At 38.8% G+C, this 17,467-nt stretch overlaps 1 protein-coding gene across 1 annotated transcript; it reads left to right on the top strand.

The window, feature by feature from the left end:
• The first annotated feature begins 3,635 nt into the window (after positions 1 to 3,635).
• Positions 3,636 to 17,312, top strand: mmp2 (matrix metallopeptidase 2). Its single transcript, XM_003437534.5, has 13 exons — positions 3,636 to 3,940; positions 4,137 to 4,363; positions 5,129 to 5,277; positions 5,936 to 6,064; positions 6,833 to 7,006; positions 7,709 to 7,882; positions 8,683 to 8,856; positions 9,008 to 9,163; positions 9,284 to 9,410; positions 12,916 to 13,049; positions 13,577 to 13,736; positions 14,675 to 14,784; positions 16,227 to 17,312. The coding sequence occupies exons 1-13, from the start codon at positions 3,788 to 3,790 to the stop codon at positions 16,328 to 16,330; spliced, it is 1,971 nt and encodes a 656-aa protein (XP_003437582.2). The 5' UTR covers positions 3,636 to 3,787; the 3' UTR covers positions 16,331 to 17,312.
• Positions 17,313 to 17,467: the final 155 nt, after the last annotated feature.

The following is a 17,467-nucleotide window of genomic DNA, read 5'->3' as shown; positions in this document are numbered from 1 at the left end:
TTCACTTGCTTGTTTCCATCTGCTGTTGCCAGTTTCTGCCACAGAGTGGTGCAGACGCTGCTGTCTTGGAGTGAGGCAGGGCCAGCCCCGTGTCCCATAAACACACACAAATCATTTACATGCTGTACTCATCAAAGGCAACTCTTCCTCATCTCCGCAGAGATTTGCTGCTGATCTGAGCTTCCAATATTGCATCTCGGCTAACCTTTGCAACTGCCAAGAATGTGATTAATTTTTTAAATACAGCTGTTGACCTATTATTCAGATGGAGAAGAGCCACGCGAGACACTCATCTCCTCTCCGCTGTATAATGGAATGCATTATTGCATCAGTGTTTACAAGGCGTGCTAAAAGAGAGACAGAATGAGGGAGAAAGCATTAAATAAAGCAATTCAGCTAATGTCGCTTTGGGCCTTGTGCACACACAAAATGCCAATCAAAAGTCGCAATTCTTTGATTCATTGCAGTTTGCGCTGGCAGTTGCATCTGAGAGAAGAGCGGTGACACAATGTGGAACAATAATTACCCCGCAGTGTTAAAGTCCTCCAGTGTCTTGGTGCTTTCATAAATAAAATATGTTCAAGATAATGGATTTATGCTCAATAATTCATCATCAGAATGTTTCAAACCAAGTGATATGTGTCGCAGTATTCTGTAACACAGCGCTTAGCCAAATTAAGTTATCTTGAAACAGATTTATTGACAGGGCTACTGCTGTTTTCATTTACTCAGCAACCATTTCTTAATTACCCCTGCAAAACACATAAAACAAACAATGCCAATGGACTGATTCTAAACCACTCAGTGTCATTATTAACTACACACCACGCATTCAAGTCCAGACCAAAAAGTACTGAACATTACAACTCGCTCAAACACTTTGAGTGGCTCTGAGTTAGAGTGAGAGGAGAGCAGTGGGACTGTGATATTTGTCATTCATGACCTTGGTGCTAGCCAGCCATACAGGCAGTTTGGTTTGATGACCCATCAGAGAATCTGTCTGGGTCCTTGCAAGAGCCAGAGGACCAGGGTGACATCCAGGTCTGCGGTCTGTTCAGCTGGACGGGGGTCAATCAGTGGGGCTGAAGATCCAAAGCCAGCTGGAGAGCCATGATTTGACTGGCCTTCATGTCCAGAGTGTCCCATTCCCAGAAGCAAGAGGAGGCCTCACTGGCACGTTGGAGAAGGCTGCTCATCCTCATAATTAATTGCATGAGTTTGTATGGTGTAGGACCAGCACAAGCATATTGCGTTTTTGCATTAGATTGCTAGAAAGAGAGAAAACACACACACACACATATATGACATATAATGACACACATGTATATATAAACAATGAAGTACAAATCATCTGTGTTAGTGTAAAGCAAGCCCTACCAATGTGATTATGGTTAAATCAGTTGTCTCAGCCACAAACAAATACAAATGGGACAGATGCACTTGCAATCAACTGCAACAAGATACCCACTTTAAATAAAAACAACTGCATTTCATCAAAACACACATGTGCGGTGCTTAAATCTAGAAAAGGCTTAAGCATCCAGCAGAGAATGAGGGAGAGAGAAAAACAATTTACATGCAAATCAAACCTTATCATCTCCATCTCTTTATGCCACTTTTGCCGACAAAATTGCATTCATATGCACAAAGGCATTCAATTACTGTAGCTGTGGCTCAACTTTTCACATACCAGCATTTTCTATTTGGAGAGGCAGGCCCATGTACATTTAATAGGTAGCCATTCTGTTCCCCGGCTCTGTGAGAGATCACTGCCAGTGTGTCAGTTAGAGGAGATGGCAGCATGTATCAGTGCATGAAATAAAGCTCCTGCTCCAAAGTGACAGGTCCTGGATATTGTTGGCAAATGGATGTTAAATTCACTCTGCAACCACCAACAGCAGCCCCGGCTATGAAAAATTAACTGTACTCTGGCTAAAGGGAAGGGAAATTGCTTTGCTAGATATACCACAAAATCCTGTTTGTGAGCTATCCATCTGTCAGATCTCTTTGCAAAAAAAGTCCTTCAGCTCTCTCTATTAAAGAGTCTGCTCTCATATGCTGTTCAGAGTAATCCAGTATGAGAGCGGAAACAAAGAGATGTCAAAGAGAGTTAGAGTAAATCCTAAATCTGTGCTGTAGATTACAAATCAGGAAAGAACACTGGCTCCAAGGGCCACAAAACAGACCAGGTACTTGTTATATGTGAGCCACTAGAGGGCACCAATCACCACTGTAACTATTCAATAGTTAAAGTAGGTTAGTTCACTTAGTGTAAATTATAGTACATTACAGTGCTTTGGGAAGCGAAGCGTTATACACCAAACTACATAAGAAAGATTCTATACGATACATTTTCCACTGCACAAAAATATTTTGTAAACCTTTTATATACATATATATATGATATTACAAATCTTATGACCAGGCACAGTCCAAGAATAGTATATTTACAAGGCGTTCTATTATATATATCTACATCTTTCATTTGCAGATTGCTGTCGTTAAGTAAAATGTCTGATGAGGTTTAAAGTCAACTCATGGTAAACAGCAATATATTTATTTATCATATTTTACTGTGTGTTTATTTTCTATAACATGTATACTAGGATAAGTAAGCGTTAGCGAACATCGCCCCCCACGCGAACACACACACACACACACACACACTCATCCTTTGTTTTTGTTTTTTTCCTTATTAGTTTTCATGGGTAGAATACATATATGGTCTCTTTTTAGCTTCCAAATATTGAGGCCAGTTTCGCATCCTACCAGCAGATGTCAATCTACCACTTTCAATAACTTCTGGCCTTTCTGCAATCGGGTGTCGCTGTTTTTCTCTCCTGGCAAGGTAATATATTGTGTGGTGACGCTCAGCAGCTTTGTACGGAAGCGTAGAGCTGCTTTGCGTCAGTGAATTCCAAATTAATCCGGTATAATGATCCCCCCCGCTCCCTCTACCCACCGCAACGCGAGTGGTTATTTAGAAATTCATGAATAGGGATAGAAAAGAAAATCGGTCGCTGGAAGTCAGAAAGTTAGAAGGGGGGTGTGGTGGTGCTCTCAGACAGCAGTGAGCAGTGCAAAAAAGTACCAAAAAAGTCGAGCTAGAGGCGGATAAAATATATGAGTACCGCCCACTTCTACCAATTATAAAGTTATTGGCTGAATTGGTTGACAGAACGTAATTTAGTAAACAAATAGGTGATTTTAAGTTTGGAAAGAAAAATGATAAAGATCATCCCCAAACAAACAAAAAAGTCAAACAATGTGCTGAAACCTCTTGTCATGCAGGTTATAGTTTATCTTGGAATCTGCACATATTAATTTAAGAAATACACACTTAAAAAGCGGAAGGTTTTCATTGGTTTAATTGGTCAGCTTGGGCGAGAGCCCAAAATTGGTTAATTTCTCCACTAGATGATTATCCTACTCTTTAAAAAAAAAAAGATAAGGAAACAATAAAAAAAGAACATTTTTATTTATTTGTAGACGTTTTCTGGTAAAAGCGGGTGACTAAGAACTGTAGTCGATGAATCATTCAGCATTTGATTTGCTGGTTCGTCCCCATTTCTTTCCCAACCTGGAGACTGCGCAGAAGGCGTCGGGGGAAAAGTGCATGTGCAAGCAGAACTAAGAAAGTTTGCAGACCCGAGGTGCAGGATGTCCCGTTAAGGAGAAAAAAAAAATCCTGCTGAGGAGCAGAAGCAACACAAGCTGACGGGCTGAAAGGACTGCAACTCAGAGCGAACGGCACTTACCGCACAAGATATACTGTTAACCCGAGAAAATGGGCTTTCCGACGATATTCAGTTGTCGTCGGAGTCTTCTCAAATTGTTTTTGCTTCAGTTCATCGCGTTCCAAACAGTAAATGCTCGTCCTTCTCCTATTATCAGGTTTCCCGGAGACGATACCCCCAGAACAGACAAAGAAGTTGCTTTGGTAAGTTTCTTTTTCTTTTTTTCCTTCCTCAGAATATGTCTAAGTAGGTCAGGCAGCAATGAACTGTTTTTACCCCTGGAGTACCAGAAATGAACAGGAGTAGTTTTCACATTATTTATTTCTTATTGTTCTAATTTTATATAAAGATACCCTAACAACGCTAACCTATTATTTTATGTTTTTATCCAAACTTTAGCATTATCTAAACAAGTTTTATGGATGCCCACAAGACAGATGTAATCTTATGGTTCTCAAGGATACCCTGAAGAAAATGCAAAAGTTTTTTTCTCTGCAAGAAACTGGAGAGATTGATTCCAAAACTGTAGAGATCATGAAAAAACCCCGCTGCGGTGTCCCAGATGTGGCCAATTATAACTTCTTCCACAGAAAACCCAAATGGCAGAACAAGGACGTCACCTACAGGTCAGAGAATTAACAATAACACACATGATAATGGGAGTGAGTGCCAATCCACTGTGACTCCAAATTAGTTCTCAAACAATTGCGGAGGTTTTAATCAGCTTGGCCTGCAAAATGGTTATGGCATTACCACTGGGTGTGATCTAATAGTTTTTGAGTTACTTGGCATGCTGCACTTTAGGGAACCATTTACTGCACAGCACTTTTTTAAAAATCTGTTGCTTTAACAATTGCCCATAAATCAAAGTTGTTGATACTGAGAAATATTTGCCCCTGTCTGACCCTCTAAAACCGGCCCCACCCTCTCCACAACCTCCATTCCACACTACCCCCATCCCCACAGTCTGAAGTGCTTGCATCTTTATGTCTCGCTAACACCAACATTCCTACACAGTATGTGTCAGGTCCTTTGTTTTCATTCTGTTTGAGGTTTACTATGATGTGGATGTAGTTTATTTATATCAGCGGTTTTGCGTGTTCTGATCATTCCAGCCTCTCTGCCTGTGTGTTTATAAGAAAGACTGGAAGCCAAAGACAATAACAACTATGAGATCTTAGACTGTTTTCAGGAAAAGGACTGTGTAGACAGGCATACAAATGGGTTTGCGGCTGAACATTGTTTCAGGAGGCGCTTTTACAGATTACTCATATTGGCCTCTTTATTTTCCATGATGTTCAGTAAAGAAAGGAGAATTTGCAACACTCACAGATTGTCCTGATTGGACAATCTAAATCATGCTTGTTTGTCTTGTTCTACTCAATTTGTAGAATCCTGGGTTACACTCCCGATCTGGATGAAGAAGTCATAAATGATGCTTTCTTCAGGGCCTTCAAAGTATGGAGTGATGTCACGCCACTCACTTTCACCCGCATCATGGATGGAGAAGCTGACATCATGATTAATTTTGGCCGCAATGGTATACTATGTGTATAAACATCACGCTATGTAGATATTCCATTTGTTATTTGAAAACTATTGTACATCTGTACTCAGGTGGGTTTACGAGGATCACAATTAATAAAGAAATGTATCAGTTTGTTTTATAGTAATACGCATATTGTAAGCCCTCAAAATACTCCTTTTATTGGATCTGCCACATCTTTGTAATAGAATAAAGAGATTGTGCTGCAGGATAAAATTCTAAGAATGTTCCTATAATAATTAGCACAAGTCAATATTTAAACAGAAGCTCACGAGTTCTAGACTAATGCTGAAGGAGCAAAAACATACATCTTTTTAAAGTAACATTCTTTTCAAAGTGACTCTACACCCCAGCCATCCTGTATTTTAGGAATTCTCTAAAGGCAGTGGGGATTATGGTATTAACCCAAGTCATTCCAAACATTCCAGCTAAAATAACCACTTGATATTTACCCACATTCTGTCTGGTCACAGCTGACTGTATTCAGAAAGAATCTAGTAATTACAGGGGAACGCAACCGAAAATCGGCCGCTGAAGAAGACATGGAATTGTTGCTTCAGAAACAGAAATCTTTGCATACATGAACAAATGTCACATCATGTCTTAAGTAGTCAGTATACCTGTTTTGATTGGTTAATGATGTCATCAATAGAGCATGGAGATGGTTACCCCTTTGATGGCAAGGATGGTCTCCTGGCTCATGCCTTTGCTCCAGGCCCAGGAATTGGTGGAGACTCTCACTTTGATGATGATGAGCAGTGGACACTTGGAGAGGGGCAAGGTAATGAAAGAATGCTAGTTACAAAAAGTGCATGCAGCAAAACCACCAGTGTCGATTTCTTCATTTATTTAGTTCTTCATTTTTTGCTTAGACAAGTTCATTTAAAATTTTGTCTGGTGAGAATTTGACATTGTAGAAACTAATATAACTTTCAGATACTCTTTTCCAAGCATCTTTTTCTGGCACCTGACATCATTTCAAACTACAGACATCTGGAAGCTAAATTTAAAAAAATCTCTATTGCACACATTTGTATTCGCATCCATTGACCCAGATAGTTTTACTCCCAAATACTTCCCCTTTTTTAACATCCTTATGTCTGGATATTTAATTTGTGTGAAAATAATCTATAAACCTACTTTCCATTTCTCTTGGTGCTAGTTTCAAACAGATGAACAGATGAGGATCTCTTGGATGAACTTTTATTTTCTCAATATGTGTTTGTTGTTCATACTGTTACATACAAATCATTTGTACCCTGCATTATACAGTTTTGTTGGACATTTTTCAAAGCCTACTTTGAAACTGCTTTCCAAATTCTAGACAACAACATTTGCTTTAACTTCCAGGAGAAGCTTGCTATGTTATTGGTTAGCTTGCTTATTACAAAAATTACCTTCTAAACATGTGTGAAATTAATGCTACAAAGTTTCATAGTAAATTGAGAAAGCATCATATGAAATCAAGCACCATAGAGTGAATATTCATATAGCTTCACCTCTTTCTATACATAAGTATGTATCTATGTATGCATTCTTTGTTTTACAGTGGTGAAGGCAAAATTTGGCAATGCTGATGGCGAGTTTTGTAAATTCCCTTTCCTGTTCATGGGCACTGAGTACAACAGCTGCACACCTCAGGGTCGTGATGACGGTTTCCTATGGTGTTCCACCACTTACAACTTTGACGAAGATGGCAAATATGGCTTCTGCCCTCATGAATGTAAGCTTACCCAGTGGGTCCCTTTATTGTTAAAACATATACTGTATGTTTGACATGCAGCTGCGATGTCTGTTTGCACGTTTTGCTTTTGAAACTTTTGTGGCCCCACATGACCTTAGATGGAGTGATATGCCCTACTTGGATCTTATTGAACCAGACAAAACATTTAATTAGTCTTTCAGTACTAGTAAAGTAATACTTAATATCACATCATAGCTATACTCAAAGCTGTTCTGTTGATTTTGAACATGAAGAAAGTAGGTTGGCCAGGAAAATGCTTTTTTTTTTTTGTTTTGTTTTGGGGGGGTTTTAGAGTGAATTATGGAACATTTCTTCTCCAAGTTACTGACCCACTTTACAACATGAGGCTTTGTCAAACATTTTGTTTATCTCTGTTATGTTGCTGTCCATGGTACTAACATGATCAGACGCTATTACAACTAACTGCCAAAATACACGTTCAAAGTCATTTTATGTGAAAAAACACAAGTAAGGCCTGTTTATACTGGAGTCTTCTATTTTGTTAAGCTTTAGTTTTGAAGTTAAAAAAAAAAAGTTCCAGTGGTACCTATCTTCTTAATTCAAATTTTTTTGGTTTTGTATCGCAATTGCATTTCGTTTTTAATTAGAAGAATGTAAAAACAAATACTGTTTTTAATTTTATTAGGCCATCTATAACTTCATTTGCTTTGTGATTTGCAGTACTTTTCACCCTGGGTGGAAATGCAGAAGGGGCTCCATGTAAATTCCCCTTCAACTTTCAGGGGGAGAAGTATGATGGATGCACCACTCAGGGCAGAGATGATGGCTACCGCTGGTGTGCCACTACTGAGGATTATGACCGCGACAAAACGTATGGCTTTTGCCCTGAAACTGGTAGGTGGTGTTATGTGTTGTCTCTTATTCACATAATAAATAGCCAAATGAAAGATAATCACATCAAGTTGAAGTCCACTTAGGTGTGCATAGTGGTCACGGTGTTCATTATGCAACAGCACTTAAATAAATAAATATTTCACTAGCTGTGCTTTTTTTTGATGAGCAGTGCATAGTGCCTTGCCATATGTTGGGCTACAGGAATTCTGCAGCTGTGGTTTTTGGTTATGCTCGTGGTGGGCTGAATAGCTATAAAAGTATTTTAATGTGCAGTAGCAGGGCCTATTTTCCATTCTGTCAGTAGGACTTGTTTTAGGGTTGAGGTACCGGGGTAGGGAGAAAGGCATACAGGGAGAGGTACTACCGTTGGTGCTTTCATCTGGTTTTATTTGATTAGGGATGAGGCTTTGCTGCAGAGGCCTGTGTGAGAACTTGTACCGAATAAGAAATTATGTTGTTGTTGTTTTTTTACTCTTTTCTTTCTTTCTCTCTCTCTCTCTCTTTTTTAACACAAAATCACTCTTGCCAGACTGAAAATGATCTCTCTTTGAAAGAAAATCAATTTGGGTGGGTGCATTTTGGTTGTGTGCCTAGTGGATTAGTTATTGATGTCGTGTGTGTTGTGCCAGCTGCTTTCATCCCGCTATTTCTGAACATCATCTGCACTCATTTCATAATAACCCAAACTTTTCCGGAAAGAAAAAAAAAATCACTTTGCATAGTGAATTTATAAGATAATTAGCAACTGAATTCAGTACATATTTTGCATTTATTGTTTTGCATTTTGTTGCTGTTACCAGCAATGTCAACAGTGGGGGGCAATGCAGATGGAAGCCCCTGTGTCTTCCCTTTCACCTTCCTGGGAGACACTTACGAATCTTGCACCACCTCTGGACGCAGTGATGGCAAAATGTGGTGCGCTACCACCAAGAGTTACGATGATGACCGCAAATGGGGTTTCTGTCCTGATCAAGGTAAAAGAATTTGCCAGTGGTATTTGGGGATATTTTTTCCCAAGAGCCAATGGATTGGAAGACACTGAATCTGTCTTTTTCTTTTTTTTTTCTTTTTTTTTTTTTACTGTGGAAAGATAATAGAGATTTGTTTAAACTAACTTGTTTCTAGGCTACAGCCTGTTCCTGGTAGCAGCCCATGAATTTGGTCATGCTCTTGGTTTGGAGCACTCTCAGGACCCCGGCGCACTGATGGCCCCTGTTTACACTTTTACTAAAGACTTCAGGCTCTCCAATGATGACATCAAAGGCATCCAGGAGTTGTATGGTGAGAGAAAATGCCACATATAGTCAAATACCAATAAGTGACTGGGAAAATGATTATGTTGTGAGTGCATCATTTGCAGACCCCTTTAAATAATAAATATTGTGGTAAATCTGACAACAGGTGTGCCAACAGACAAGCCTTTGCCTCCAACCCAGGGTCCTGTCACTCCAATGGATATCTGTAATGAGCCAGTGATCTTTGATGCTGTAGCACAGATCAGAGGAGAAACATTCTTCTTCAAAGACAGGTAATCATCTCAGTTAGCAGCTTGATGTATGGTTTTTTTTTAAAAAAAGACTTCAATGTAAGAAAAGTCTAAAGCCCAGGCAAAGTGTTTTAGATATGCAAGCTGTAATGTTCCCAGTTGCTCTTTTGAGTCTTAAATGCGATGTAAAGGCTGAGTTTGTGAACACTGAAAGCTCTGCCAAAGTCCTGTTAAATTTCCTGTCTGTGATCTGTGCGAAGAGTGATAAAGAAAACGAAATTGCCTGCTTCAGGCTGTATCGTCTTGCGTGACTGAAACAAAGCAGCCTGCACCAACTGGATTTCACAATCACATCCCTGCAAACAATGAGCAGTTTGAGATGAGGTTTCTTGTTAATTATGGTTTCTCTTTTTACAGTCTTGTGCCACTTGAAGATTGTGGGTAAATGGTTGTTTTGTGATATGACAATTAGTAAGAGTTGAAAACAAGCTATCCCTCTACTCACGCAGTGACAACCAAAGTAGTCATCATTCATAAACATAGTCTACACTCCTCTTCTCCACCGGCGCCAGTGAATCCAAAGTCATGTAGGTTTACTAAGTGTCTACTGGCTGACTCTGTAGAAAAGAAGTTGCATAAAGTCCTGTGGTTCGGTCAACAGTCTTTGTGAGTCAGGGTACTTCCCGTAGAAAGATGAACAGTTTCATTGCAACAGCTGAAGGTTGTTACAAAGACCTTACCCCAGTGGCATGTTACAAAAAGGAACTGTTAGGACAAACAAATGATGGGTTAGCTGTTGACATTGTTGACACAAACACTGTAATTTCAACATTAAGAGCAGCATATCCTGTCACAATCATTTGGAAATCAGCTACGAGTAGATGCATCTGCAAAATACTCAAGAGTCAGTTAGATTGGCTTTTTTCACTGAGTTACAATATTTTTCACCTTGCTGTGGCTCTAGCAGGGAGTGTGCAGTGAACCATGAAACTCTGGATCAGTTGTTGGTCATCAAGTCAGCTGAAATGATCTTTTTCTTCCAGCTGAAACATTATATATCTTATTTAACTGTTGGGACAGTGTTTTTAAAGTAGAGATTTTATTTTCACTTTACGCATCGTTGAAGTCTGAAAATGCACACAGTCACATTAATGTAAAGGCAAGCACAAGTTTCTGACATACCTTGGCTCTCAGGTCACTGTTGTTTAAATAAAGCCATGACATTGTGTCTAAATGATAGGTTGACGACAGTGCTAAGCATCACCTGCCTGGGTGGAGTGTAACAGATGATTAAACTGTCATTTTGCAGAGAGATGGTATTCAGAGCAAACTGGTTCAGTTTAAGGTGGCTTAAAGTTACATATACATACGTTACACTGAAATTTAGCTTAGCTATAGCATATTTAGACTTTTTCCTCATGTTTTGCCTTGTTTGCCAGCTTTGTTAGCACCAGTGTGCACCAATCTAAGGTGTTCCGTGATGTTTTCAAACACATTTAATTTAATATGACATGAATTTTAGGTTGCTATGTGAAAATGTAATCAAGCAAAGTTTAAAAGTTATTCTGAAAATCAGGGTGGGAAAACGAGGACAGAGTATTATGAAGTTACTGTAGTTAACAAACAGTATATCTCACTGATATCTGGGATCGGTAAAGTTTTAGTGCAGGCCTGTTGGTCTGACTTCATAAGTTGCCTGAAGGGCATGTCAGACTTGTATGCTGCAGAGTTCTGGTACACGCCAAGTTTTATAGCTTTACAGAAAGAGCTGTACCCTCTGGGCTCTGGGGCTAAGCTCACTTGACTCTCCCACTGTAAAAGTGGAATCTATCATTCTGTTAGCTCAGCATATTTATGTTGTGAGACAAATCTTAACGTGACGCAATGAGTAATACTTGCAGCACTCCCTGAGCTCAGCATATAAGTGGGTCTGTCTGTCTCGAGGCTTAAGGAGAAGGTACTTAGAAAGTCTGACTTATAGAAAATGTTTGGCCAACCTGCTGGTTAGGTCTGTTGTGAAGCGTAAAACCAGTGGAGATTGTTGTGACTGTTGTGCAGAGGCTGGTGAAAAACTGTTAAGAAAGACTGCTGTTTTATAGAAGCACTTTTGTTGAATGGTAGTAGTTAAAGATAATGACAGTATAAAAATACAATAGGCCTCACAAACACTGCCAAATACCTGTGACTGAACTTTGCATTTGAATGTTTCATTATTTTCTGACTTTTTTTGTGCTCTTTAAACAAATTTAGACTCAAAAATGATAAAGATCTGTTCTCCGTCTGCTTTATTCTTTGTCTTCTGGTTTGTGAATGTCGAATCTTTTCCTTTTATGTGTACACCACAATCCATGCCTGAGAGGATGTAGCATTAAACCCCACAAACCAAACTTTTTGTTTTACCATCATAACTCTCAAAGAAATACTTTGGAAAAGTGTACATTTTCCAGCTTCCCTGACAGAGACTATTGTTACTTTTTCTTCAGTTATGAAATTCTTTCTTTCTTCTTTTTTTTTGCTCTGTTATATGCACGATGCATTTTAGGCAAACTTATAATGTGGGTCAGTACATTGAGGCATTTAAATCAATGTGTTGAAAACTTAGATTTCTCACAAAGCTCAGTTTCATTGTCATAAACATCAACCTGTATTTTCACACAGTTCAAACAGGACTTTGTTAAGAACAAATCCAAGATCTATGGATTATCTACTTCAGATGTTAGGATTATTAGTAATTGTGTTAATACTGTCTGGAAATACAGGTAAGTAAAAAAAGAATAAAAGAGACTCAGAGATCTAAAACAACAGGAGTGCTTTAGAAAAATCACTTGAATATTTTCTGTACGTGTATTCCCCTTACCACCCCTAGGCAGATCTTGTTTTTCCTTTTATTGAGTGCATACAGGAAGAAAAGAGAGGCAGGAAAGGATAAAATTAAAGCTCTGGCACAGACTGAAAACCCTCTGGATATTGTTAGTGCATGAACAGCAAACTGATCCGCAAGAACACAAATAAAATAATGACATTCGTAGATGGTTAGTTCAGACTGGAATATGTCTCATCTTTCATCCTGACAAATGTGACTTTGGGCAAGTGTTATGTATGCGCACTTCTATTTATGCTTGTTTGTAAAGTTTTATTCTCATCTTCACTTTATCATTATGACAACTCATCTTTGTTATTAGCAAATCTTTGTCTGTCTAAAAAATAGGTCAGTGGAAAAGAGTATGGTAAGCTGCTATTGTTGCGCAGCTGTGTATTGGAAATCCGGGCAAGATGGGTCTTGTTCCGCTGGCGTCTGCAGCCTTAGTCCTAACGAGAACCAGATGCTCATGAATCAGGCCATTGTGGCTGGCTCGGCCAGCGAAGCACTTGCACTAAAACCCCGATCTCTTATACACATACACACAGACACACATGCTTTTTCTCTCTCGTTCTCTCCCCACCTCCTCATCAGCCCCCTCTGTTCCTTTCACTCTTACTTCTTCACTCTTATTTCTTCCCTAGCCTGTCTAACTCATGATTGCTCATCCACCCACTCTCTCTGCAGGTTCCTGTTCAGGTCAGTCAACTTTAGAAGCAAACCCAATGGACCAATGCTAGTGGCCACCTACTGGCCCGACTTGCCTGCCAAGATAGATGCTGCCTATGAAAATCCAGAGGAAAAAACCGTCTTCTTCGCAGGTATTCTGAGGAAAACAAGAAACCTTGAAAAATGCATATTTAGATCTGTTTTAATATTGATATAACCCCGCACTTATAAGGTGATGAAAGAAACAGATGCATTACTTTTAATGAGTAATAAAGATGTGCCTTCCCCATTTTACCACTTGGATGCATTTCCCCTAATGGTCAGCCATTTCTATTACCTGAAACTTTAGGAGGCACCAGAATGTTGGCCAAACACTCTTAAGTGCAGCGTGGACTCTTCCAGCATACTTATTAGTGGTTTGTGAAACATTCACAGCATTTTACAAATATGACAACTTTCCTGAATACTGATGAGACTTACATGATATATCCATCAACTCTAAAGACATTAAGATGGTTTGGTAAATGCTTGACTTATTATCTCACTCCAAAATTGGTTCATAGAGTTAAAGGAATAAATGATAAAATGTTGATTTGCAAGTTTAGTGATTTCCATTAGAATAACATATTGTATGTATCCTAAAAGTGAGTTCTCTTTTTAACTTACTCTTCTCTCCCAGGCAATGAAATTTGGATTTACAGAGCTGATCAGTTGGAGACCGGCTACCCGAAAAGGTTGTCCAGCCTTGGCCTCCCCACTGACCTGCAGCAAATCGACGCTGCCTTCAACTTTAGGAAGAACAGGAAGACTTACTTGTTTGCTGGAGACAAATTCTGGAGGTAAGGAGAGTTAAAGTTTGTGCAAACATTTGCATTTAATGTAATTAAATGCCCTATGTGACTCAACCTAGCTCTTGCAATTGAGGTCATAAACTGTTGCAGTTGTGTGCTATATCTGGACTGAGTTAGTGTTTGATGTGACCTAAACAGCTTGTAGTTTTTGCACATATGAAGCTGTAGTGCTGCAAACTGTCTGTTTTATCTGGGAAAGTGCCATCATGTGTTTCTGATGCACTTTATAAGATGCAAACCAACGAATGTCATTCAACAACAGAGGGTCTTTAGAAAAAAAAAGTGAAATCATAGCTACTTCACTTCTATTCTGCATATTGCACTGGTATGCAGGCTCTTTGACCTAAACAAACAGGTACAGCATGCTGGTCATATCCACAGTCCCTGTCCGATTGTGAATTAACTTTTTAGTGCATTTACAGCTACAAACCTTGAGTAACTGAGAGTAAATAATAATAACAATGCAGCCAGAACAGTTTGCCCTAACTAATGTCCTATATTATTAAATAGCAATGATATTAGTCATTATCTGGCTGATGTGCACACACCCAATTTCTAACAGGCTAAAACAGAGAGCAAAGGAGAGCGGCAAAGCAGCAACTGTACTTTGATAAAAGGACTGTGCATTATAAAAAAACTTTTTAAATTCTTTGGGTATGGGAGCGACCTAGTTAAAATTCTGGATTGTTACTCTACTTCTTTTACTTTCATTCTCTTCTCTAAATGATGCAAGAAAGGAACAACAGTTTATGAAATTTATGGTCAGATTAGCTACTGAAGCTCTGAAGGCATCCTCTGATAAAAATGTCGATACACTACATATTTTTGGCACAGCAAAGAGTTGTTTGGTGCTAAGTTTATGCTATTGATGTAATACATGTCATATGTAAAACCTCAGATGTGATTTCATTGTTGTGTGTTTACAGATATGATGAGACCAGCAAGACAATGGACTCTGGCTTCCCAAAACTTATTGCGGATTCCTGGAATGGCATCCCAGATGGCATTGACTCTGCCTTCAGTCTTAATGGCATTGGTAAAATAAGACTTTTAACAAGTAAATTTGACCAAAATATGGCAGGAACAGTTATTAGTATGTGAATAAATTTGCTGTACGATTCATACCATTGTGCCATTGCTGTACTCTATTTTCCAAGCAAAACTGAGTTCAAGCTTTCAAGATATGGCAGTATTTAGGGAAAAGGATAAAAAGCTACACCTGCAACTTTGTTAGTTGCAGAGCAGTGTAGTTCTTTCCACTGAAAACAATATATGAGTATAAGGTTTAATATATCATTTTAGAACACTGTCATATTCTAGTTAGTACTAAACAGAAAGAACAGCTCAAACTAAGGAGGAGAAGTTTGATTGCGCCACATTTCATGGCTGCCCATGCCAAAGGAATGTCAAGACATTTGACTGGAAAATATGAATCAACCTCACTATGGTAGGAAAAGTCACAGGTTCCCCAAAGTTAAAAGGTCTTATTTTCTGGGAATCGTGAATGTTTGTACCAGATAATATAGAAAGCCTTCAATAGCTGTTGAAATATTGGAGTCCTGAGCAAACGGGGAACTTCCTGACTCTACCGCTTCTAGAGCCATGGCTCCAATATGCCAAGAATATGCCACACAACTGTTGTTATGCACTGATAACGACACTAGTGTTTTTATGTGTGTGTGTGATTACTGTCTGCACAGCAGCATTCCTTCTGGTAAAATTGCAGGAAAATCCAGTCAGCTCTATCAGTGAGTCTGGCACTCTGCCTTTTTCAGTAAAACTCCTCATATACCAGAAACGAGCAAACAGTGACGCCTTCGAGACAAAAAAAAAAGTGTTTAGAGGAGTTGGCTACACAAAGAATGTCAGGAAGGCAAATAGACCATAGGGAGTATTTCTGAAGTCAGGGAGTGATCAGTGGTTTTATAATGACAGAATTATTACATTTTTTGTGAGTGAATATCACAGGTTAGTAGACACTTACTTTTTCTGCTGGTGCAAAGTGCATTGCAGCCACTGTGAGAAGTAAATGGTGAATTTTTAATGTGAGACCACCAGTAAATATCTTTTGAGATTCTCACTGTCAGCCATGTATACTTGAGGTCAGAGGTGGTTAGCAAATTTTTGCCTATGGCAAGCAACCAGGGATTTTTTCATTACTTCTCTCCTAACATACAGACAGTGCTGTAAGTGTCACATAGCCCCTTCCCCACACCATGAACAAACATATTTATATAAAGAAAGTCTTTCACCCTCTACAGAGGCGCCTCTGTGTACTTCCTCCTTAGCATAATTCAGAGAACGCGAGGCTTGACTTTGGCTTCTGATTGGGTATTTTAATTCTTGTACGCTTCTACAGAAGCTTGATTATTTCACTGGTGTAGTGGTAGTTTGTTTGACTCGAGCAAATTTAATAAAGAAAATTCTCAGCTTAGTAAATGTTTTAAACACAATGTGTATTCTGCTTGTCTTTCACAGACTACAGCTACTTCTTCAAAGGAAACCACTATTTCAAACTAGAAGACAGCAGCTTGAAGATCGTGAAGTTGGGTGAAATCACAAAGGACTGGCTCGGATGTTGAACATTTCCAAAATATCTCACAACTAGCTCGTGTAATGGTGACCTCTTGAGCCTCATGAGGACATTATTGTAGTATTGAACACAACTTAAGGTCGCTGCAGTGCACACTGTTGTAATTTTTCTATCATGGCAACTCTGCACGCTTTCCTGCAGCCCGTATAACCGGTCTCCAGATTTGTAGAACGCCACCTCTGAACCTTCTTCGTAGGCTGAACATATGCAACTGGATATTTGCTACATTTCTGTGTGACTTTGACATTTTATTTGTTATGCTGTTATGCAGATTTATTACAATATGCACCCCATCTTTTATTATTTTATAGATTTTTTTTTTTTTCCAAGTCAGACATCAGGTATGTCCACACTGCTTTAAATGCAGTGCTATACTGTGCTGGTCAATATTGCCTTTTTATACAAATTTGATTTGTTTAACACCATATGAGGAAATCATGTTGGCTTAGAATTATTTCAGTGTAATAAGTGCAGTTTTATAATTGTATCTGTTTAATTACTTTTCTCATTGTTGTGCACTACATTTGAAAGAATGAATTTGCACAATGTGACCGAAAATGGTGCTTTTAGAGATCGCTTTTTGCATATAGTCCTATATACATTATATTCTGTATAACTATGTCTGATTGGACTACTTAGTATCCTCTGGATGTATAAAAGTAGTATTCCCAGACACATTATCCTTCATTTGGTTAGCACTTTGTTTAGGACTATACAAGGGAGTGACACAATAGGAAGACCAAATTATTCCCGTGTCAACTCCATGTTACATTTCCCTACACTAATGGTACAGAAAGATTAATGGCACAGGTTGCCTCTAGAGGCTGTATAGGTTTGATGCATAATGGAACCATGACAAGAGTACCGCAGTAGTATTGCTTAATTATCTTTTTTACATGTTTTGTCTTTGTGATGTTTTTTTTATGCTTTTTGCACTGTCATCAATAAAGATGGTCAATATAATGAATCTACAAAATTGTAGATGATTAGCCATGAGGTACCAAAAAAGAGAAGTGGAAGATCGTATACCTGAGCTGCATAGGTGCACTGTATACATACTCTTGCAACTTAAAGATCTGAATACAATATATTAGTGGTAAAAGTAGATCTATAATGCTTGTGTTAT

This window comes from Oreochromis niloticus, linkage group LG1 (assembly GCF_001858045.2).
Source record: "Oreochromis niloticus isolate F11D_XX linkage group LG1, O_niloticus_UMD_NMBU, whole genome shotgun sequence".
In the NCBI taxonomy this organism is placed as follows: domain Eukaryota; kingdom Metazoa; phylum Chordata; class Actinopteri; order Cichliformes; family Cichlidae; genus Oreochromis; species Oreochromis niloticus.
This window is presented reverse-complemented; position numbering and strand designations above follow the sequence as displayed.